General features: G+C 66.9%; 2 protein-coding genes across 2 annotated transcripts in view; one reads left to right on the top strand and one right to left on the bottom strand.

Moving 5' to 3' along the window:
• SND1 (staphylococcal nuclease and tudor domain containing 1) overlaps window positions 1-23,721 on the top strand; it is a 143,750-nt gene that overhangs the window by 97,861 nt on the left and 22,168 nt on the right. The gene's annotated exons all lie outside the window — the stretch shown is intronic.
• LRRC4 (leucine rich repeat containing 4) lies at window positions 21,483-23,481 on the bottom strand. The gene has a single exon (XM_044449583.1). It carries the CDS (start codon window positions 23,479-23,481, stop codon window positions 21,532-21,534), a length of 1,950 nt encoding a protein of 649 aa, XP_044305518.1. The 3' UTR covers window positions 21,483-21,531.

Raw genomic sequence — 23,721 nt, 5'->3', positions numbered from 1 at the left:
CTCCTTGCGCCCGCTCCTTCCCAGCGCTGCATCTGTGCGCCCGCCCATCCCTGCCCATCACTCTGGCTGGGGCGCAGAGTCTGGCCAGCCCCACTGCAGCGTGCGCCCTCTGGATCGAGCACTGTGTGCAAGGCTGTTGCGCCCGAGGGTGGGGGTGGAGTGCTGGGAGGGCCCGCCTGACCCTGGCCATCCCACGGGGCACCCCCCTTCCTGTGCCGTTGCACCAGGGCGGCTGGTGGGCTTGCGATGCTGAGCAGGCAGGGGGGGCTCCCGCTCATGAGGCCAGAGCCGGGCACAGGGATGGGCACCCCCACCAGCACCGCTCATGCCGTGCCCCCTTTGGTGCCCGAGGGGGCCCCGTGGCAGGTGCCGTCACACTCAGTCGCGACCCCTCAGTGGCCTGGCAAAGGTGCCCCTCTGCTGGGGCAGGGGCTGCCATCCCCCCAAGCTGCTCCTGTTTGGCCCCTCCAGGCGCCTGAAGCGCCCCCCGCCTGCGCCTGGCGAGTGTGCTGCCCGCCCCAGGAGCGCCCTCCCGCAGCCGCCCGCTCACCGTGCGGCTCTCCGGGAGAGGGGGCACCTCCCGGCAAGGACACCCGCCCAGGAGAGCCGCCCTTCAAGCCGAAGGGACGTGGACGTGGCTGCCAGGCCTCGGCCGCTCCTGGTACCAGCCGCTGGTTTCCGAACGGGGTCAGCTTTGTATTTTTAGCCCGGTCTCGAGGCTGCCGGGGCCAAGTGCTTATGGCACACTTTCACACTTCTCCCGCCCGCAGCCGGAGGCCGAGGCAGCCGAGCCGTGTGAGCCGGGCTCTAATCCGTCATCGGCTTAAAGCGGTGCGGAATTCGCCACCGCCGCTTTTCCTCCGAGCCCAGGGCACATTTAAACGTTTTCTTGTAATAATCGCAGCACTTCAACCGGTGCCAGGTCAGCAGCTTTGCAGCTCTTTTGCTAACTGCTGCGTCCTCCAGGAGTCGAGCTGGAGAGCTGCTTCTCCTGTTTGATTATTTATTGTGGGAGTTAAATTTAGGGCCAGCCCGCCTGTGCACAGCCGGTACCTGCACAGGCGTGAAGGAGGCCGCTTGCAGCGAGCCAGGGCCTGCGCCTCCACCTGGCCCGGGAGGTGGGTCCCGGCTGGAGCTCCTGCCTGCCCTCCGAGACATGGCCGTGGGTTGAACCCAGAGTCCCCTGCCAGCCCAGCAGGGCAGCTGTTGCTGCGCATGGCCCCCCCAGCGCAGGGAGGTTCGGGGGGTCCCTCCTGTGTCGCTCTCACTCGGCCACCACCACCCACCAGCCTGCTTGGGTGAATTGGTTGAGGGGGGGCAAATATTCACCCATGTATTTGCTTATTTATGGATTCCGGGTTACTTATGTCCCAGCCGAGCCCGGCAGCGCCAAGGCCGGCACAAAGCGGATGCGTGAGCACCGGACTCCGGTGCAGAAGGCCTGCCAGAGTGAGACTTTGCAGCCCACGGCCTGAGTGTGCGGAGCGGATGGCCGGGGCCCCTCCGCCCGCTGCCCGGCTCGCCTGCCCAGCCCCGAGGCTGGCCACTCGGGCAGCGCCAGGTCTGAGCTCTGAGAGCCGTTCCGGGAAGGGAGCCGTGCGGAGGCGGAGCGTTCGGTCGCCTCTCTGTCCGGCACAGAGCAGCTGGAGCTGCTCCCCGGCTGCTCGCCAGGTCTCCAGCGCCTGCCCAGAACCAGGGAAGCGATCAGGTGCCCGTCCTTGCTGCTGCCGTGGGGCTCCCAGGCGGCCTTCTCTGGGTGCCCGCCTGCCTTCTTGAAGCAGAGGGTGCCGGCGATGGACCTGCGCCCCAGGACGCCTCCTGCAGCCTGGCCCGGCTTCGGCACCTCCTGCCCGGGCTTCCCTGGCCGGCAGAGGGCTGGCTGGTGCTCGGCTCCGTGCGTCTTTGCTCCGGTGGCTTCTTCCATGTTGTCCTGCTGTGGCTGTGAAACCCGGCTTTTCACAGCCGCGTCACCTTGTTTTCATCTGCAAGAGCCTCATCCTCTTGTGAGCTTCCTTAAATAGCTCCCGTTTGGACAAAGGTGGCACCAGCCTGCCCTTAAACGAATGGGGCCTCCTGGCCAGTCCCCTTTCCAGTCCCCTGGCCCACTTTCCCCGTGGAGGGAGAGCCCGGCCCATCCTCTGCGGTGTGTGGACCGGCCCGGGCCTGGGCCACAGCCACCGCCTCAGCTGCATGGTGCCAGCCCTCGCTCCCTCAGGGCACCGGGGGCTCCAGGCCGCCTGCAGGCCCCCAGGCTGCACTCGGCGTGGGACATCTGCCTCTCCGGCTGCAGCGAGGCCCAGCGGTGCACGGCTCCTGGCTGTGGAAGGAAGGCGGCGGAGGGGAGGGGAGGTGCGAGGCTGCCCTTCCACCCTTTCCCAGGCCCGGCCATCCGCAGCAAAAGCGGCCAGGAGGGGCTGCTGCAGCCTAGCCAGACTCCCCCCCCCTTTTCTCTTGCCATCCCCGGCCCCAGGTGTCTTTCTCCGGGTCAGGGCCAAGAGACCAGTCCTAGGACAGGAGAGGGCGAAGCAGCTCCGCTTCCCACCCCTGCAAAGCCGCCCACCCTCTTCTGCTTCCTCCTCAGGGTCGGGGAAGCAGCTGGGCCACGTGGCCCACGGCTGCCGCGCATCAGGAGCCATCTGTGGGCAGGCGGGGCAGCCGGCACTCCCCCAGAAGAGCCCCGGTTTCCACGAGGGCCGGAAAAGTGTCGGCTCTTGCAGCAAAGTATCTGTTCGGAGGCCTCGTGTCTCCTGGGCTCTGCAAGATGCCGACCAGCTCCCACCTTGCCCTGTGTTTCGCCAGCCAGCGAAGTTGGGGGCAGAGAGGCCTGACTTCTTATCGCTGGTGGTCTGAGGCCCCTCTCGAGGGGGCTGTTGCCTCGCACAAGTCCAGCAGTTTCATGTAGCTGCTACTGATCTGTTCTGTGGCAGAAAAGCAAAAACCAAAGCTGGCCCCCAAGCGAGGAGCTGCTGTTTCTTCTAACTTGGGTCTGGTTAATAACCTCCCCCCGCCCCCAACGGTGGAGGTGGAGAATTGCCCGGACAGCAGGCAGAGGCTCCCATGGGGGACGCAGACCCCCAGCGGACGCCGTAGGGCAGGTAGGGCGAGGCAGTCCTGGCGGAGCTGCTGCCCGTGCTGGGGGAGGCTCTTTCTTCCCTGGGGAAACGCAGGCAGGCGCGCCGGCTCCGCAGTGCAATTTGTTAAGGCCCACAGGCCTTTGCCGGGGCTGCTTTGGGTGAAGCCCTCTTGGGAAGGTGCCTGAGCCCCCCACCCCCATGTGGCCTGGGGAGCAGGGCAGATCCCCTCCGGAGCCCCACCCTCTTCCTCAAGCGCTGGGAAGGAGAGAAGGGAGCCCGGGAGAAAGGACGTGTGCAGAAGGTCCTTGCCCGGACAGCACCTGTCCGGGCAGAAACGGCAGGCCCGTCCTTTGAGGCAGGCCGGGCATCTTCTTTTCTTGCCTCCACGTACGGCTTGCACAAGGCATGCGGTTCCAGGAACAAGCGCGCTTCCAAAAAGAGCGTGGCCACAGCACGAAGTCGCTGCCACGCTGAAGATTTGCTGCTGGCTGGGAGGTGCAGAGTGGCTGATTCGCGGGTCAAGTAGCGTGAGAGTCCGAGCTGCGCCCGGGCCTCAGATCCCGGCCAGGCATCCGGGCAGCGCTGCTGCCGGCCTCCTGCTCCCTCCTCCTCCTCCTCCTCCACAGCTCCCCGCCAGGGCAGCCCAGGGCCCGGCAGGCCTCCCCCACCGCGGTGCAGGGACGCGGCTGCCCCGGGGGGCTCTCCCCCCCACAGCCACTTGCCTCCAATTTGTGCAGCCATGCTGGGAGGCGGCCACGGCAGCTCGATAGCAATTCAGCCTTTCCCTTTATTGATCAAAGTGGCGATGAGAGAAATAATGGCAGCGCCCGGTCATTTATCCTGAAATGCTTGCGCTGGTGGCGTGTGCTGGGGGAGAGCCGTGTGGGGCCCCTGCCGGAGGCTGGGGCGGGGTGGGGGGTGGAGCAGCCGAGAGGCTCCTTGGGGGGGCATCACACGTTTGCTTGGACCACGTGGAGGCCCCTGGCATTGCTGCCATCTGGCTGTGGCATCTCCATGGGCGGGGGGGAGGTCCCAGAGCCACCTGCGGGGTGCCGGGGCCAGCGAGGCCTCCCCGTGTCCCAGGCTGTCCCGCCACCTTCACACCGGCCCTGCACCCAGCGATCCTCCTCAGAGGAATCCCCTGGCGGCCCCGCGATCCGCTGCTGGGTGGAAGCGGGACTTGCTCGTTCCCAGGGACATCTGGACCTCAGCCTGCGCCGGCAACTTCAGGCCTCGCCACGGGGCTGTTGTGGGGCGGGGCCTCCCCAATGGGTGCTGCGTGTGCCTGTGCCTGCCTTTGCTGTGGGGCACAGACGCGGAGGGGATGACGTGGCTTGCGGCTGAGCGCAGCAGGGATCCTCCGTGGTGGTGAAGGCCACAGACGCGCCGGCCCAGGTGGTGGTGCTCAGGCAGAGGGGCCATGGGGCAGCCGGTTCCCCAAAACAGGCTGGAGGGAGGTGGGGCAGAAGCGGAGGGCAGCCTCCCCAGCTGCTCTCTTCTGTCCTGGAAGCGTTGCTGCGATGAGTGCGCCATCCACATGCAAAGAGAACGTGGGCCTGAGGCGGGTGGACTTAGGCTTGGAGCAGCCCCCACATATGTGACCTGGCCACACTTCACACCTCTTGATGCCCCAAAGAACTCCGTGGGGAAGCAGCTGCAGGCCCAGGAATCTGGGGTCCCTCTCTGGGCCACCCCGGGACAGTGGGTCCCTCTGGGGTGCTCCAGCAGGAGGGCAGGTACCTCTGTGGCAAGCAGTGCGCCTCTCCTGTGGGCGGCTTCCCTCGCGAATGCTGTCGAGGAGCAGCACAGGCTCCCCTGGAGTCCTGCGGCCGGTTCTGGGCACCACGATGCAAGAAAGATGCAGGCAAATTAGAGAGGGTCCAGAGAAGGGCAGCAAAAATGGTCCAGGGTATGGAAACGCTGCCCTGTGAGAGAGGCTGAGAACCGGGCCTGTTCAGCCTCGAGAAGGGAAGGTTGAGGGGGCACATGGGATCCCTGTGTAGGTCCCCGAGATGCTGCCACAGGGAGGGAGGTCGAGCTCTCTTCTCACTTTCCCCCGTCCAAATCAGCGTGTGAAGGGGCCAGTCCTGGGGGGAGGCGGGCCGCAGATCCCGCGAAGCCGCCCTGTGCTGGAGTGCTGGGCCGCAGGCTGCCTTGGCTCCCAGGCAAGATCCTGGCACGGCCAAACAAGCGGCCGCCTCCGGCAGGGGTGGGCACCGCTGGTAGCTTCCAGGCGATCAGCACACCGGCCTCCTTGCCCCGCGGCACCCCTGCCCTCCGGCCTGTTGTGCGGAGAGCGAGGCGGCTCTGGCCGAGCAGGCGCCCACCTGCATGTGTGGCAGGAGCTGCAGGGCTGTGAGTGGCAGGCGCCTCCCACCCCGGAGGCTGCGTGTTCCCCGAGGGGCTCGGCCTGGCCAGTCCCAGGCAGCTGCCTTCCCGGGGGAGGACTCCTCTGTCCGGCCGCTGCGGGGGGTGGGGGGCTGTGGCCCAGGCAGGTGCCCAGCCTCCCTGATGGCCACCCCGTTCCGCACGACGTGGGGAGGCGTGGAGGCAACCGCGGAAGATGTGTGGCAGCCCTTGCCAGTTCTCCTCAGTGCGGAGGGTCTTTGCACCAGGGAGCAAAGGTGTCGTCTGGCGGAGTGATGGGCGAGGAGGAGGAGGCTGGGGTGCTGCGGCCTCTAGAGCTGATGTCCTCCCAGGAGCGGCAAGCGCTGCGCGAGGGCTGCAGCAGGCAGGCAAGGCGGCCAGATGCGGGGTGCTCGCCAGCGGCCATCCGTCCTGCTGCTTTTCAAGGGGCTTGGGGACACGGCTCCTGGGCCACGGCCTCAGTGGGTGCGCCTCCCACGTGGCCCTTTCTGCCACCCGCGCTGTCCGGAGGTATCTCTCGTAAGAGTGGGAAGCTGTGCTCAGGCAAGAGGGAAGAAGGGGCCGGGGCGGGTCATGCCGCAGCAGCCACCTGCTCCGTAATAGTCACTTGGGGGCGGGGGGTGGAACTTACCCCGAACCTTCATTGGTACCCCTGGGGAAGGCAGAGGGTGCTGCGAAGGACATTTCCGCCGCCAGCCCGGTTCTCCTAAGTAAGTTCATGCAGTGACCGCCGCTGCAGGCAGGATTCCAGATCGGGGGGCACCAAAGAGTCTGTGGAAGTATGAACAGTAGCAGCCATTGTTCTTCCAGTACTTTTGTGAAGTTTGCAGAACTAAAATTTGCCCTTTTTCGTATTGGCCGCATGCTCGGTCTTCACTTCCGCGGAGCTCTTTGCCGCAACTCCTCGGTCCTTTTCCTGGTCACTCGCTGCCAGCTCAGACCACATCCGTCTGTCTGCGAGGAGAGGACTTTCGTCTCCCTTTGCGTTTCCTTCCCTTCCCTCGGCCCCGCCGTGCCGCTCTTCGCCCTCGCGGCACGGGGCTGCTCCTGCCGTGTTGACATCACCCGCGTGCCCCGCAGTCCCGTTTTGTTCTAACCTGGGTCACCGGCAGAGCTGGCACCTCCCCACTCATGTGCCGCTCCAGATCGTTTATGCCCAAGTTGGAAAATACTAAGGACCCTTCGGGACCCCCGTTTGCATCCCCCCTTGCAGGAACCCTCCATTTGACGCTGCCTCTGTTCTTTAACCCGCGGCCGACCCATCGGAGGACTGTTCCTCTTTCTCCAGGACTGCGAAGTCTGCAGGTGCAGCGTTGGCGTGGTGTCATTCGACAGTTAACCGGGAGCCTCGGCACGCGGCATCTCGCAGGTCCACATGCCGGCCGAGTCCCCGAGCACTCCAGGTGCTGGCGGGGTGGCTGCCGTCAGCCGGGCGTCTCCAGATGCGTGGCAGCTGGTTTCTTCTCTCGGCAGTTCTTTCCGCCAGTCTGCCTGGCCTGGCGCAGGCACTGCGCTCCTCGGCGCAGGGGGGAGCAGCACCAGCGGATCCGTCTGCGTGCTCTGCAGCCTGCTCCGCCGCAGCACTGCCCCCCTTTCACCCACTGGCCAAATGCTCCTCTAGCTGCCTCTGGTGGATGCAAGCCTTCAAAAAGCGGTCGCACGAACGTTGCCAGCATATGGCGTGTCGCCTCCCTCGCTGTCTGTCTGCTCTCGTTCCTTTTGCCAACGCCCGTGGTCCTTCGTGTTCTCCTAATTTGGGCAAGACTTTAATTTTCTGAAAGAAGCTGTTTTGACCCCGGTAGCGTCCTTGGCCCCGCGCACTAGCCGTGCTGGCAATTTCCTGGCCCCGTCGCTGGCCTGTGGCCTCCTGCGTAGCTGCGGGCTCTTGCAGTGGTTTGGGAGGCGCGAGCCCGTTCCCAGCCAACTCTGCTCCTCCTCAGGCGCTTCCTCTTTTCCAGTGGCGTGTTGGACTTGCTTGGCGGCTGTCGCCGGTGAGGCCGGGATGGGGCCGGCCCCGGGCAGTTGGCCGCAGACCAGCTCACCTTCCGCTCCCCAGAGCAGCACCTTGCCGGCGGGGGCAGCACAACGAATGGCTGGAGTCGCTCTGGCACCCGAGCATCAGGGACCCCGTCGCGACAGGCTCGGCTGCCTCTTCCGGCGCAGCAGCTTGTCTCTCCAAGCCGAGGGAAGCGTTCTCCGGGGACGCAGGATCCTTCCTTCAGCCGTGAGGAAGAACAGCAGACCCCACCCCAACAGTCGTGGGGCCTCCTCGCCATCTCCCCGTGTCCACTCCTGGCAGAGCCACCCCAGGGCTGCTGGCCTTGCCTGGCCGAAGAGCAGCCCCAGTTCAGTGCAGCCTTCCCCAAATGGGAGCCCCCGAACTTGAGGGGCGGAGGACAAGCCCCCCCGCCCCCACCGGCAGGCCATCGGCTGGCTTAATGGGAGCCTGTGCACGGCTGCCGACCGCTGGCCGGGCAAGTGGCACGCTCCCGGCCCACGGTGTACGCTCACATCCTCTCCGTGGCCCAGGTGGGCTTGTCCCACTGGGCGGCCGTGTGGGCAAGAGCCCAGCCTTGCGGGGCTGCCGAGGGAGCCTGGCCTTTGGTCCAGCGAGCTCAGCCTGGCGGCTGGCCCGGGCCTCAGTCCAGAGCCTCTCACAGCCCTCTTGGGCGCCCGGGTCTTCCTGCCCCCTGAGGGCCATGTCCTGGCTGAGCCTGAGCCGAGGCGGTTGTGCCAGCGGGGGCCCTGCACCCAGGCGGGCCGGGGGCGATTCAGCGGGACAGGATGGGCAGCCACAGGCAGTACTCCAAAGCACCCCCGTGGCAGCGGAAGCTCGGCAGGGTGAGGCAGTGCCGCCCTGGCGGCTCTGAGCGAAGCGGGGAGAAGGCCACGGGGGCCAGCCTCAGCTGATGTCTGACGCCAGCTCACACCGTCCCACTCAGAGGGCCGCCCAGGCTGGGCCCCCGTCCCCGTCCGCCACGGCACGCCACGGCCTGAGGCAGCCTGCACGGTTGCGGGCTCCCACCTGACTGCTTGGCCTTTCGGGCATGCGGTGCCAGCCTGGCCCGGCCTCCTGCCTCCCCACGGAGCCCAAAGCTGCTGCTTGCCAGAGCCTGCTGCAGCCCCGAGCCAAGCACCCCGAGCGCCCCCCAGGTTGGGGCTGGCTGCGTTGCTGCCCCCCGGCCCCCCTGATGGTTGGGGCGGGCCTGGAGGCACCCAGGGTCCCGCTTGGCCCTCAGGTGGGGCAGGCTCGCTGCCCCCTCCGATCCCCGAGCCCTGGGGGGTCGTCATCGCCCGGGCCGGCCAGGGCGGGGATGCAGCCGCGCTCCTCCCCCCGCGTCGCCTGCTGGCCGCGGGTCTGCCTCCGGCATGAGTGAGTCCCGGGAACGCTGCTTCCTCGAGCTCCGTGGCACACCCTGCCGGAGCCACCCCGGGAGCAAGTGCCGCCTCTGCGTGGCGGGCGCCCTGCGCTGACGGAGCCGCCGCTCGCAAGCCAGCCCTGTGGGGGAGAGGAATGGCACGCGGCCCTCCCCCCCTTACATAACCACTTATGCACAGTTGACCAGCTCCTGGCCTGGGCCCAGCAGCCTCGGGGCGGGGGGGGGCTGTGCTGCCGCCTCCACGGCAGGCCGCGCTTGCTGCCCAGCTCTGTGGCTCGTGCTGCAGGGCTCGCGGGCACCACCGGGGCTCGGAGGAGGAGGCTTGGCGGGCCGTCCGGCCACCCCGCGCGGCAGCTGGCTGCGCATGTGCATCCTCCCGCCCTCCCCGCCCAGGATGGGAGCCCCAGAACACCTGGTGGATTGGGGGGCTTAGGGGAGGGGGCCGGGCTACGCCGTGGGCGCTCCCCGGGGCAAGACAGCGGCTGCCTCCTGCCCCGGGCTGTCTGGGCATCCCGTCGTCTGTCTGAGCTGGGCTGCGCAGATCCCGCTGGACACGGTGCAGGGAGGGAAGGTCCCGGCAGCGGTGCGGGGGGTGAGGCAGGCTGCCAAATGGGTGGGCTTCTTGCCCCAGCCGCTCTTGGCTGCCCTCCCCACCCCCAAAGCCGGATGTTGGCCGGGCTGGCCCTGCAGCCCCGTCCAGAGCGCTCTAGGCCGCCCCGGCTGGGGTCAGGGGAATGGCACTGCCCGAGGGCACCAGAGCCTGGAGGAATCGGGCAGGACCATTGAGGCCGCTCGGCGGAGGAGGCCACGAGCTGGGTCTCTGCGCCAGGCGGGGCTTCGATGGCCCCGCCGTCTGGGATCCCGCGGGCGCTGCCCGGGGGCCTCGCCGTGCCCGAGCGGAGCACTTTTCCCGGCGTGGGGCACCGCTCTCGCTTGGCGTCCTGCCGCGCAGTTGCTCCTCTGGGTGCGGGTGGCTGAGCGGCGTCCGGAGGTCTGGACCTGGGCGACCTGGACCCAAGATGGGCCCTCTGGGGCTTCCCTGCCTCCGAAACGGAGGGCTGACAGAGCAGCGTTTTGGCAAGGAAGGGTCAGCACACGCCTGCCTTGGCTCAGAAACCAGCCTTCTGTGCCAGGGCTGCAGCTGCCCCTGCACGGAGGTGCCCGGATCGCATGTGGCTGCCACCAGCTCGGAGGGGAGAGCGCCCCTCGACGGCCACGTGGACAGTGGCTCCGTGGCCCAGGTGTCTGCTTTGCAACCGGCCACGGCACAACGTCCGCCGGTTTTCGCCAGCCGCTCTGGCTGCTCCTCCGGCTCGCTTGGCTGCTGCTTCCCATTCTTCCGCCTGCCGAGGCCGGATCCCGAGAGAGCGCGGTGGCCAGTGCCGGCGCACCAGGCAGGCCACCGAGGCTGTGGGGGCAGGGCACCAAAGGCCGGCGCTGGGACCCACGGCCGGGGGCGCTCCGGTGCTGCCCCCGCCCCGCTCGGGCTGCCTGCTTCCTCGGAGGGAGTCGTGGCACCGCTTTGACGTGAACGTCTCTTGATGTGTCACCCCGCAGCGGAGCCCGAGTGCCACCGCAGCCTCGTCAGCAAAAGGCATGGCTCGGTCCAGCTGCCGGGGGGGCTGCCTCGTTCCGTGCCACGGAGCCCCCCACCCATCTGCCTGAGGACGAGCTCCCTCTGCAAGAGCGGGAGCGTCTGCGCATCGCGGAGCACCCTCCGGCCGCCGCCACCGCAGGGAGCTGTGTGTGTGCAGCGGGCCGGCCCTTCCCTTCCGCCAGCGTCCGTGGCACTTCTGTGCCTGGAGCCAATGGCAGGCGTGTCATGCGCGCACGCACGCACGCTGGAGTCCGGCCGTGCGCGGGGCAGTGCAGAGAGCGGCATGAAGCCAGCCCGCCCACGCGCCCCGGGCACACTGTCCCGCTCTGTGCCGGCCAGGCCCGCACCAGGCTCTTGAGCGACGGGCCCCCCTGAGTCGGGGTGGAGGCTGGCTCTGGGAAGAGGGGAAGCTGTGGGGGCTCAGCCTGCCCGGCGTTCCAGGCCCCCCTGCAGCCGCCTGCCTGGCTCAGAGCAGCCCCCCCCCCGACAGAACCCAGGCTGGTGCGGAGAGCATGCGCCCTCGCCCTGCCGAGAGCCACGGGGCCTCTGGCGAGCCACCTGGCCAGCTGCCATTGGCGGGAGAGCATCCAGGCCTGCCCGCCGCACGAGGGGGGGAGGTGGTGAGAGCCCGGTGTGCCCAGGGTGGGCACTCGCCCTCTGCTGCCGGGGGCCTGCCGGGAGCAGAGCCTGCCTCTGGCAGGCGACGGAGGCCTGGAGCGGGGCTAGCAGGCCGCCCTTCCCTGGCAGCAGAGATGCCCCTCCGAGCCATGTCCCGGCGGCGGCAGACTCGCCACCCCGCAGGCGAGGCCACGCGCCTGGCTCGAGGGGCCGGGAGGGCAGGGCCTGTCCCGGGAGGGGGAGAAGGGCGTTGCTTTCCCTCCCCACCCATCACTCTGTGATTAGATCCAGCTGTGGCTCGTGGGCAGCGTGGTGCGTGTTTGCGTGGGCCCTTCTCATGCCTTTGTGGAAAGGGCGGAGCAGAGCGGCCTCCCTTCCGTGCCTCCGGGAAGCGCCTCCGAACGGTAGTCTGGTTTCTGCACTGACGTAAGCCGGATTTTTTTACCTGCCTGGTTTATGCAAATCGGCAGATCGGCTGGCGTGGCTTGTTCTGCAGAATGCCCCCTCCGCCTGCCAGCCGCGGGAGCCGCGGAAAGCGCCGTTCCTCTCGGGAGCCGCGGCTTGCCTCTTATTTATTATTTATTTATTATTGATTAAAACATTTTTATGCCGCCCCATTCGCCGAAGCCTCGGGGCGGCTTACAACAATAAGTTAAAATAATTATAATATAAATCAAAAATATAAACATGAAATTAAAAATACAAAAATACAGTATAAAATAAGCCGCCCTGGCCAGATAAAATCCAATAATATTAACAGCCCCGGACCCTGCCGAGAGCCCCGGACCCCCGTGGCAGCCCGAGGGGATGCAGATTCTGGAATGGGGGAGGACGCAAGCTGGAGGCCTTGCTGGGAGCTGCCTGCCGGCCGAGCGGGGGGCTGGAGGCCGCAGGAGGGGAGGCCGACGGGCCCTTGCGTTGGTGGGGCCAGGGGCCGGAGGGTGGGGGCGGAAGGGTCTGGCCCCTTCCGGGACTGCCACTGCTCCGAGCCAGTCCAGGAAGGGCGCCGCTCGTGCCTGCCCCAGGGAGCCAGAGCATGGCCTGCCCTCGGGCCAGCCGGGGACTGAGCGGTGCAGCTCTGTGGGGGAGGCACTTTGCCTGGACCTGCCCCCGGGCTGGGGCAAGGCAGGGGGGTGCCTCCCCATGCAGCCCACCTGCCCTGGCCCCCCTTCCCGGCCCCCGCCCTTGCGCACCCCCCCAGGGGGCCTCCACTGCTCCCTGTCGCCAGCCCAGTGCGCCAGTGCAGCAGGCCTGGGAGTGAAGCGGGCCTGGCGCTCATTAGTGGCTAATTAGCGTGGCATGCTTGTGTTTTCAGGACGCGTGGAGGCTCGCGCTCTGAGCAGCCGGCGTGTGAAGTGTCTGTGTGCTAATATTTGTGCTGCTGGTAATTGAGCCGCCTCGTTGCGTCGACGGGGCGGTGGAGGCCGGAGTCCCACGTTTGGTGGCCGGCGCCTGCGGAGCAAGCGGCCCCTGGAATGCCCAGCAGCGGGGCGGGGGCAGGTGCACCCCCTGGCTGCTAAGCCGGACCATCCCCGGCTGCCCCTTCCCAGGAGCAGTGGGGAGGGCTCCCTCGACCCCCCCCAACGTAGCAGCATCCACAACCTGTGCTTGGGCGGCCCATCCAAGCCAAGCCTCGGGGGAACCTCTCCCTGCCCTCCGCCCTGCAGGATGCAGCCTGCGGGAGTGGGGTCTCCATCCGGCGCCAGCCCCTGCTCCCCCACTGCCCCCACCCAGCCACCGGGCAGAGCAGCTTGCCGCCCGGGCCCCTGCGTGGAGCCCCCTTCACAGCCCCCTCGCCTGGGGACGCCCAGGTGCTGCCTCCCTGCCTAAGGATCCGGCCCCCATGCTCCGGGCCCCGGCCTGGCGGCTGCGTGCCCATAACAACCTGGGGGGCTGGCCCCCGGGGGCCCTGTGGGTGCTCCAGAAGCCTGTGGGGCGAGCCCCCGAGGCTGCTGCTGGCGTTCTGTTTCCGGGCTCACCCTTCCGCCCCGTGCCCGAGGGCTGCGATCTCCTCCCTACGAGAGAGCCCTGCTCTGTGACCCAGTGGCAGGAGGGGGGTGAGTGGTGGGCTGGCCAGGCCGCCTGCCCCGGCTGGTGGGGGTCTCACTGCCCCTTTGTGTTGTGCTTTTGTGTGCCCAGCCTGTGCCCTGCCATTTTGGGGGGGGGGGGGGGGCCGCGCACCAGTGCCCAGCCCAAACCCACAACCCGGGGGGGGGGGTGGGGGGGGGGGGGCCCCCCCCCCCCCCCAAAAGGGAACAAGAAAAAAGCCCCTTTTCCCCCCCCCCCCCCAGTCCTTGACCACTTGGACGCCGATCCGAAGGAGGCCAGTGAAGCCTCCGTGGGCCCAGCGCTGCCAGCCACTGCCTCCCTCCTTCGCTGACCCTTGAGGAGCATCCCAGCCGGGGACCCGGGAGAAAAGTCCCCCCGGCCCAGCATAGCTGGCCGGTTCCTGGAGCGCAGATGCTTCAGGTGGACTGGGCCCAGTAGGGGTGGGGCGCTGTGGAGCCTGAAGCAAAGGCAGGACGGCTGTAGCCGCTGGGGGGCTGCCCTTGGCGAGGACCGCTGCTCGAGAACCCGTCTGGGCTCGGGTGCAGGCGGTCCTGCTCCCCTCCTTCTTCCGCTGGCACCCCCTGCTCCTGCTCCGCAGGGGAGTCCTCATCCGGCCAGGAGCGCTCCAGCCAGTGCCCTCGGCTCTGCTGTTCTCGGCAAGGCCCAGGCTGGCCGGTGCGGCCGCCTCACCTCCGTTCGCCAGCCCTTGTGCCGTTCGACCCACTGGCCGCCAGTCGCTGCCATCTGGTTCCCGTTGGGTGCCCACGTGGAGCCTGCTGGGCTTGGCGTTCTGGGGAGGCTTTGAGTGGGCGCCGGGGAGCAGCTGAGCAGTTCCGAACCGGCTCAAATGTCTGGACCGTCTGAAGGGCAGCCTCACGTCGAGAGCCTTGCAGCAGTCCAGTCCCGAGGTTGCCAGAGCGCGGGCGGCCGTGGCGAGGCTCTGCCTGTCCCGGGAGGGCCACCGAGTCCCCCTGAGGCTCAAGGGATGCTTTTGGGCCCAGGAGTACACCCGAGCCGTGGACCCTGTCCTTCAGCGGGAGTGCAGCCCCTCCAGGACGTGTGGGAGGCCCACCGCCCACCAACAGCCCCCCGTCTTACCTGGTCTCAGCTTCAGTTTGTCGGCCCACGTCCTGCCCATCCTCGAGCTCTGGCAGCGACTCAGAAGGGAAACCGCCTCACTGGGTTGCCTGAGAAGGAGATGTGGAGCCGGGTGTCCTCAGAGTACACAGGCCTCACCTCTGAATGACCTTTCCCAGCTTCATGTGTACGCTAAACAGCACGGGGGACAGTGCAGAGCCCTGAAGAACCCCATAGCTTAATCACCATGGGGCAGAACAACGGTCAAGGCCAGGCTGGACAGGCACATGGTGGGCATGTCGTGAGTGGAGCCGGCTGGAGCTGGGGGTCAGACTAGATGGCCCGGGAGGCCCCTCCTGACTCGCGCTGTTTCTGTGTCTCCCCCAGCACCGCCATCTGGAGGTGGCTGGCCAGGTAGGAGCAGAACCTGCAGGTCAGTGCCCCAGCGCCCGCCCAGCCAGCCTGTCCAGAAGGACACCATGGTCGGCGGAGTCGGAAGCTGCGGGAAGGCCCAGGAGAACCGCAAGGGCCACGCCCTGCCCCTCTCCCAGCAAGGGTCCTCTGCCCCACGCAGCCACCGAGGCAGCCTCCGGGCCCGAAACCCGGTGGCAAGGGATCTGGAGGATCCGTGCCATCCCGGAGTGCCTGCACTGCTCGGCCGCCCCCCACCCCAGCACCGCGCCCCAGCACGGGATGTTTGCCCCCGGCCTGGAATCGGCAGCGGCCCCTGAGGCATTTGAGGAGTGGCCTTGCCACAGCCCCCGGCAAGGAGCTGATGCCTCCTGGGCCCGGGTGCAAGTCCCCCGGCCAGATGTCGTGTGGGCCGGGAGGGGCGCGAATCGAGCGGGGGCATGCGCCGGGCCACGCGGCTTGTCCACCTTGCGCCGCTGCGACGATCGAAGCTCCTCCATCCCAGCGGGACCGGAGGGCGCCCTGGGCAGCTCCCCCAGTGCAGCTGGACCAGAGCCCGCTCTGTGCTGTGCCTTCTCCCGGGCACACGGGCGGGATTTGTGATCAGTAAAAGCGCAGGACTGGGGCGCAGCGTCTGGGCTCCGGTCCCCGCCAGCCATGCAGCCAGCTGGGGCACGTGGGGCTGGTCGCACTCGCGGCCCAGCCTGCTTCGCGGGGTCGGTGCCGTGGGGAAGAGGCTGAGTGCAGGAGGAGGAGAGTGGCTTGAGCAGCTCGCGTCTGGTATAAGAAGCAGTGGGATGTGAACCGAAAGAGGGAATCGGAGGCCCCGTCCCCTGCGATGGCATGCCGGGAGAGGCGCTCGGCCGGAGACCTTCCTCACTGCCGCCCCCCCAGTGAGGCTCCTCTGCCTGCGCCGTCCCGCCCCCAGGAGGAGGGCAGTGGCGGGCTTCTCGCAGCGCATGCGGCCACACGGCTCCCCCGCAACCCTCGCCTTTCACACAGTGCATGGAATGGGGGGCTCCCCACCCCGCTCCGTGCAGCCCTCCCAGTTGCAGCCTTCCTCATGGCCGAGGCTTTTGCATGACTTTAGTGGAGAACCCGCAACTTCCCCAGGTAATCGGTTCTGCTGTCACACGGCTCTGGCCGTGAGGAGATTCTTTCTGGCTGCTTTCGGCTCCGTTATTCCGTGTCCTGCACTGTGAAATGCGGGAGTCGGGGCCTTGCCCTCCCTCTTCGGGGCAGCTGTGGGGGGCTCTCACTGAATCCCCTGGTGCTCTTGAGCTGGAACGTGCCCAGTTCTCTCAATCCCTCCTCGGCTCTGCCTCCAGCCCCACAGCAGCCTCGCCGCCCTCCTCTGGCCCTGCCTGGCTCTTCTGCTTCTTTTTAAAGCTTCGGACTGGGCTCAGGGCTCCAGGTGAGGTCCGCCCAGTGCTGAGCCCAGGGGAACTGGCGCGATTCTTTTGGCTCCTTTTCCAAGTGGAGGACGTGGCATTTGTCCCGCTGAATTCCGCCCTGCGGCTCCCTGCCCAGCATTGCAGCCCATCGGGATCAGCCTCTGTCTTGTCTTTGTCTTCCAGGGTATTTGCTCTTCTACCCAGTGTAGTGTTCTCTGCAAATTTAATTTTCTCTCCTTGTACTTCCTCATCTAAATCATTAACAAAAATGTGGATGGGGGACAGTCCCAGGACCCCGCTTTTCGCCTCCCCCAGTTTGAGAGCGTGCCACTGACGAGCGCTCTTGGAGTCCCGGGTTGCAGCCGACTGTGGGTCCGCCGGGTGGCTGCCCCCGCGAGCCCGCTTTGTGCCAGGCTGGTCTTCAGGATGTCGTGGGGCACTTTGTCGAAGGCTTTGCTAACGTCAAGGCAGATCGTGTGCACAGCTTCCCATAGTCCACTTGGGAGGGTGCCCAGTCAAAAAGTGGAATTAGAGTCGCCTGGCAGGATTTGTTCCTGAGAAAGTTCCAGACGTGGGGAAATGGAGCGAGTGCCTGGGATGCTCCCCCCCTGGGCAGCACTGCCCCGCATCCGAAGGGCTTGCCAGGCGGGCCGGCCCTTCGCAGGATCCTCCCCGCATGCGAAGCCACCGGGGCAGCTTTCAGCGGCTCCCCGCCTGGCCGCACTTCCCCAGGCCTGGCCCGGGGCTTGAATCTTGTTCCACCCAGAGCCGGGATCCCTTTCCAGAATGGGGCGCTTGAGGGGGAGCGGCCCGCTGGCCCCCTCAGCAGGGGCTAGTTCAGTAGCAGCAGTGCGGGCAGGGACTGAGCCGGGAAGGGATCTCGGGCGGCGGTGGCCGGAACCTCGATGGTGCTGTGGCAGATGAGGCTCCCCCGGAGGCACGGCGAGGATGGAACGGCACAGCCCCACGGAGGTCCCACCCCTCCCACAATCCTCCGTGGGCACCACTTGGATGCCTTACCTGGAAAAGGGCACGGAGAAAGGCAAAGAGGGCGCTGGGGCTGGGGCTGGGGCCGCTCCCTGTGAGGAGAGGCTGCGACCGCCGGGGCTGTCCAGCTTGGGAGGGAGGCAGGACGGGGGACGGGGCCTTGTGTGGAGGAACTGGGGGCATTTGCTCCCCCTCCCAGGCACTCGAGCGCAGGTTGTCCCTTGAGGCGGGTGGGTGGGAGGCCTGGGACAGAGCGCTGCCGGAGGAACCTGCTGCCGCAGGAGGAGGTGCTGGCCGCCATCTTTAACACAGGGATGGGCTGGCACATCTGAGCTCGTGAAATGAGGAAAGGCACCGGGGAGGATGGGCAGGAGGAGCTGCGGGAACCCCGGAGACACGGCAGGTGCAGGCCCAGGGATGCTGCCCCGGGTGCAGCGTGGCCTTCGGGCCCTGCTCGAGCTGTCCTCCAGGCACCCCTGCCCTGGCTCCTCTGAGCCTGTCACCCTCAGCCCCCCACAAGCCCCTGGGAGGACTCTGAGTTGCCTTCCCAGAACCCCCCTTTCCCCCCCCTCCTCCCCCCCCCCCCCCACCATGTGAACACACACTCCAATCCCATTTTTCCTGCACAGGTTGCTTTAATTCTTTGGTAGATGTGACTGTGGAGCAAGTTTGCACAAGGGGACCCTACAAGGTAGTGATGCTAATAGCACAGCCCCCCAAATCAGGGCTTCGTGACAGGACATGAGAACTGCCAGGTGCCCCCCCCCCCCCGGAGGGCGGCTGGCTCTGCTCCCTGGCTGCGCATTTATCCTGGGCGAAGCATTTCCCAACCATGCGCCTTGCATGGGCAGCTGAAGCCGTCCTTGGGATTCCCCGCCTGCATTGTGGCCCATGAAAGCATCTCAGGATGAAGGCATGCGCTCGTCGTTGTCACAGTGAGCCCGTTTGAAAGCCAGGGGCGTGAGGAGCGTGGCCGCCCCCCCCCACACGTCTTCCTCGCGTCTTTGCCGTTGCGCCACGTCCTGCCACCGAGGGTGTGGCCGGGCCCTCCGTTCGTGTGCTGTGGGTCCAGGGTCGTGTCTGTGGGCTCCCCAGGGAGGCGGGACGGGCCCCGTGGGACCCCCGGGCAGCCGCTGCTCGGGGCTCCTGCCGAGGCCACTCCCTTCGACCCAGAGCGAGGCTGGCCTTGAAGGCAGCTGCTGCGGCGGGGCTATGGGGCGGCCCCCTTGCTGGTTTGGGGTGCTGGGGAACGGAAGACCAGAAAGGGCAGCAGCAAGGCCGGGATGGAGCCGAAACAGAGGCGGGAAGTGGAGCTGCAGGGAGCCCTTGGGTAGGCGAACAGGCAGGGCAGCCAAAAGGGCTGGGGGCTCCAGGTGGAGGTGTGGAGAGTGCGGAGGCCCAGCGGGCAGGCGCTCTCCTCTCTGGGGCGGCCTCCCGCCCCGGGGGAGGCATCCTGGGCTGCTCGAGCCCCCCAGCTTGTGCTTCCCTCCCCCCCACACCACGCAAGCGCAGTCCCTGGCAGCACCCCCCTTACGTTGCCTTTGCCCCCTTTCTGTGGCCCGGTTCTGCCCGGGGCGCGGCACGGCACCAGCCTGCCTGCCAAGCCCGCCCTTCAGCTCCTGACTTAAGGGTGGGTCTCGACTGCAGGTCCGAGTGTGAGAAGAGGCGACCTCGGCACAGCTGGCCGCGCGTGTGGCTCGCCCTGCGATGCCGACTGGACCGTTGTGACTGCGGTCCCGGTGCTCGTCGGGGTGCTCCAGATGCGCCTCGCTTGGGGCAGGGAACGGCAGCACGTGGGGAGCCCCTCGGGGAGGCCGTCCCTCCAGCTCTCAGCCCTGTGTGGGGCGGGCGGGTACTTGGAGGGCAGAGGGCTCCCGTGTGCTGGCTCGGCAAGTGCTCGCGTGGGGCCCGGAGCGCTTGCATGGGGCGGACCAGAGGCCTCTGCCGTCTGCTGGCTGGCCTCGGAGGACTGCCCCAGGCACAGTGGCCTAAGCACCGAGCCCGGGGCCGCGCACCTGGCAGGGTGGGGCCGCATGCCCCACACGTGCTCTGTGGCACTGCAGGGGTGGGGGCGGGGGCCCATGGCTGGTCCGGGCCTCTCCGCCACAGGAGAAGCTGCCGGGGGCAGAGGAGCCGGGCACCGCGCCGGAGGAGGTGGCTGCCGCGTGGGAGCAGGGACCTTGCTGAGTCTCTCTAGGGCGGTGGTAGTGCAGCTGGGGCAGGCCTCGTCTGCCTGCCCCAGACCTGGAGGAATCCGGTGGTGGCCGTGGCAAGGGGAAGAGGCAGCCCCTGGGGGTGGGGGGCGGCTGGCCCTGTGCTTCCTGGCAGGCCAGTCTGCTTCAGTGGGATGCCCCCCAGCAGAGCGTCCCGAGGCACAGCAGCTGCTCCTGGCCGGGACTTCTGCGGCGGGCCTGCAGGGGAACGGAGCAGTGGGGGCCGGAATAGCACCCCCCCAGAAAAGGGTGCGCTGGTGCAGGGATCCCCCCCTGCTTCACTGGCCGAAGCAGGGTACACGTGTGCCCAGGGAAGTGGTTTCTGCAGGCCAGGGCTGAGCGGAGGCCCCCGCCCACCTCCCCGCATCCCCTGCCGGGCTGCCGGCTCTCCCCGTTCTCCTCCGACCCCTGGGCTCTCCCGCGATGGGACCCTGTCCACTGGAGGGGCAGCGTGGTCCCTGCAGACGGAGCAGGGGGCTGCTGGCCGGTGGGCGGGGGGGGGGGAGCTTCCCTTGCTTCCCGAATGGCGGGGCTGCCCCTGCCGGGCTGTCCTGGGCTCAGCGCCCTGAGGGGTTGCAAGCGCTCCCTCCCCGCCTCAGCCTGTGGCCTGCTGCCCCCCCCCCCCCCCCCTCCCCCCGGGGGCGGGGGGGCCGGAAAGCCGGCCCCCCCCCCCCCCCCCCCCCATGGGCGCCAGGCCTGGCAGTCGGCCCTCCCAGCCACCGCACTAGCCGGAGAGGACGCGGGGGCTGCCGCTAGCGCTCCGGATTCCAGGAAAGCCGGCCTGACATGGTTCTGGAGAAATTAAACACGTCTTTGAAATGATCCTTCTAGGCTTCTTGCTTGCATCCCCCCACAAAAAGCCCCTCTTTGTAGGCCATTTTCTGCATCCCCAAACCTTTGCAAATGTGGTGCTTTTCTGCCCCCCTCCCCCCACACACGTCCAACTCGGTCATGGCATTCAGTGTAATCCTTTAGGGACATTCCATTATTTAAAAAGTTAACAATATTTATTAAAATACAAAAATACAGTTGTCTCAGATTTACAGTCAGATAATTCTGGCTTTTGAATGGTTCCCTCCCCATCCCCTAAGATTCCAAGCCCTCTGACACTGTCCTGAGCAACCCAAGTCAGGAGCGGAATGGTTTCAGCAGCCCCGAAGAGACAACTCTCTCCAAGCCCGCCCCCCCCAGGCCGGGCCAGCCCCCCCCCCCCGTCCCTCCTGCGGCCTCTCATTGCATCCCGAGGCAGGGGACAGCGGGGCTCCGGGGCCATTCCCTGCGCTGGCCCCGCTGCCTGGGACAGGGGGCCATGGAGGGGCTCCGGGAAGGGAGGCCCAGCGGGCAGGAGCCCCCAGCCCCCCGGCACCAGCCCTGCCTCCCTGTGCCTCCCGGTCAAGGAAGAAATGACCCGGAGCGCAAACGGCTCCCGGGTCTACAATCAGGTGTCAGCTCGCCCTCGCCGGCCGCAAAGCCCCGAGCGACCGGAGCCCCTGGCCCGCGCCGCCTCCCACCCACCCACCGGCCGGCCCGCCGCGCACCGCAGGTGGAGGAGCCGAGGAATGTGGCGCAGTGAGGAGCGGCCGGCCGGCCGGCCAGCAGCCCTCCCTCCCCTAGGCCGAGGAGGTGGGCGCCGTGGCCCGTGCCCCCCGCCCTTAGGCCTGCCGCCGGGCCCCCCGCCCCCTCGTGGGGGGCAGGTCCCTGCTGGCCCCCCCTTTTCTGCCGTTTGATACATCTGTCTCCCTTCTGGTAATTGTCTTTTTAGAAAGAAAAGAAAAAGGACCTTTTATTGCATTTGTAATGTTTTGGCACAGTACAAACCCCTGGCACGCTCCCCCCCTTTTCTCCCCCCCTTTTTTTCCTTTTTTTTTCTTTTTTGTAAATAAGGTAACTGTAAATATGGGATTTTCTTTTTCCAGGGCTTTAAGAAAAGAGCGTCTCTATAGAAACAGGGTTGCTTTTACTGCATTCTAAGCAACATCTTCTAAAAAGGACGGATCCCACCACCCCCTGCAACTCCCTGGTTTTGGAATATTTTTCCCGATCTTCCCCCTTGTCTTTGTGTTTTGTAGGTCTTATTGGAGAAAGTCACAATGACAGATTCTGTCTCTTTTGTTTGGCGGGGGGGAGGGGGGGCTTTGCAGTTGTTGCCTCCTTTTAAATAGAGCTTACAAGTTAGAAAATAGGCTTTTCTGTATGTTTTTAATATAATCTGCTTCTTTTATCTCAGCCCAAGGACTTAATATATAAGCATATACAAGGAAAAAAACCTGCCCACCCCCACCCCTCCCTCTCTGTACAAAAGTTGATGTCTGATGCTTCTGTTCTGTGTATTGCAATTTTTTCAATAATTTCTCGAGGGAGGAGTCAGATTTGAGTTTCCTGCACTTTCTCCTTGGGGTGGGTCTGAATTATATAGGGTTCCGCAATAGTCGTAACTGTGGGGTGCAGCGAGTTCCCCAAACAGTTTTCTGTCCAGTGGGCCCCATGGGACGGTTTGTACGTGTTATAGTTAATGTGGTCAGGAATAGCCGGCAGTACGACTGCCCCCTCACCTGCTGCAGCCGCCGTGGCCGGAGAGGCGGCGGAGGCCGCTGCTGCCGAGGCCGGGAGGTCCTCGTCCACCTGGATTATCTCCACGGTCCTGGCGGCCGCCACGGTGCTCCGCTGCTGGTGCCTTTTACGAAGTTTGTAGAAGACGATCAGCATGGCCGCCGCCAGCAGCGTCACCGCCACGAAGCAGCCGATGATGATCTTGGTGGTGCGCATCACCTCGTCCAGGCTGGTCTGCGCCTTGCCGTCGTCCGCCGCGGGGTCCTGCTTGGGCGTCTTGGTGGTCTGGATGAGCACGGTGGTGGTGGTGGTGTAGGCCGGCTGGTACCCCGTGGCCGTCGTCGGCACCGGCTTGGTGAACTTGGGGAAGGCGTTCTCGGGCGACGTCTCCGTGGTCTCCACGGTGACCGTGGTGAAGAAGCTGTAATTGGAAGTGTTGAGTTCGGCCGTGCTCACGTTGAGGTAGGCCGAGGCGTTGGAATTCCCTGCCACGTTAGTGACCATGCACGTGTAAACCCCCGTGTCCGTGAGGAAAACTTGGGAGAAGTTCAGGGTGCCGTCGTTGAGGACGGAGATCCGCGGGTGGTTGGACGCGTGGCTCAGCACCGTCCCGTTGGGCAGCAGCCACCGCACCGAGGACATGGAGGGCGTCCGGCACTTGAGCTCGGCGACTCTCCCCTCCGAGATGTTCAGGTCCCGGGGGGCGTCCATGATGAAGGGCGCCGAGCACTGGAAGGCCGCCTGGTCCACCTCCACCAGGAAGCGGCCCCGCATGTGCGCGGGCGCGTGGCAGCGCCCGCAGCAGGTCGAGTTGGTGGGGATGTACTCCCGCAGCCACCAGGAGAGCCACAGGACGTCGCAGTCGCAGTTCCAGGGGTTGTGGTGCAGGTGCAGCTCCACCAGGTAGCGCAGCGGGGCAAAGAGGTCGTGGGGCAGAGAGGTGAGGTTGTTGTGGGCCAGGTTGAGCTCCACCAGCGCGGCGAGGTCGTCGAAGGCGTTGCGCTCGATCAGGCTGATCTGGGAGCTCATGATCCACAGCTTCTTGAGCGACTTCAGGCCGTGGAAGGCGCCCGGCCTGATGGCGGGGAAGTTGTTCCCGGACATCTCCAGCTCCTCCAGCCCCACCAGGGGCGTGAGGTTGGGCATGTCCCGGATGTTGCACATGCCCAGGTTAAGGTACTTGAGGTTGTACAAGCCCTCGAAAGCCCCCTCGGAGATGTACTTCAGCTTCTTGAGCTCGCCCAGGTCCAGGCGGAGCAGGGAGGGGACGCGGTTGAAGGCGTAGGACGAGATGCTCTCGATGGGGTTGTTGCGCAGCCAGAGCTCCCGCAGCTTGGAGAGGTACTCGAAGGCCCCGCTGGGCACCACCGTCAGCCAGTTGTCGAACAGCTCCAGCGTGTTGAGGCTGGCCAGGCCGTTGAAGGCGCCCACCTCGATCTGCCGGATGGCGTTGCGCCCCAGCTGCAGCACCTCCAGGTGGCGCAGGTGGCGGAAGGTGTCCGCCTGCACCATCCGGATGTTGTTCTCCATCAGGTTCAGGTGGCGCGTGTTGGGGGGGATGCCCGGCGGCACCCCGGCCAGCCCGCGCCGCGTGCACACCACCTTGCTGGACTGGTTGCTGCACGAGCAGGCGGCCGGGCAGCCCTGCGGCCCCGCCACGGCCGCCGCCGAGCGCGCCAGCCACGCCGGCGCCGCCAGGCAGAGCAGGGCGAGCGGGGCGGCGATCCAGGCGTGGCGCGCGCTTGCCGGCCGCGGGACCCTCATGATGGGGCGCGCTCATCCTCCACCATCATCCTTCGGCTGGCGTCGCGCGGGAGCGGCCTCTCCCGCTAGCCCGGCTGGAGTGCGCGGCGGCCGCGGCCGCTCTCCATCCGAAGCGAAGTGCGCGGCGGGAGCAAGGGCGGCCGGCGCCGGCGAGGCGAGGCGAGCGGCGGCCGCCCCGCTGCGGCGCGACCGGCAGCCCGTGCGGGCTCGCGGGCGGCCCTGGCGGCGGCGGCGGCGGCG

This window comes from Varanus komodoensis, unplaced genomic scaffold, assembly GCF_004798865.1.
Source record: "Varanus komodoensis strain SLA01 unplaced genomic scaffold, ASM479886v1 scaffold1, whole genome shotgun sequence".
Classification (NCBI taxonomy): domain Eukaryota; kingdom Metazoa; phylum Chordata; class Lepidosauria; order Squamata; family Varanidae; genus Varanus; species Varanus komodoensis.
The sequence above is the reverse complement of the archived record's forward strand: the minus strand, read 5'-3'. Positions and strand labels throughout refer to the sequence as shown.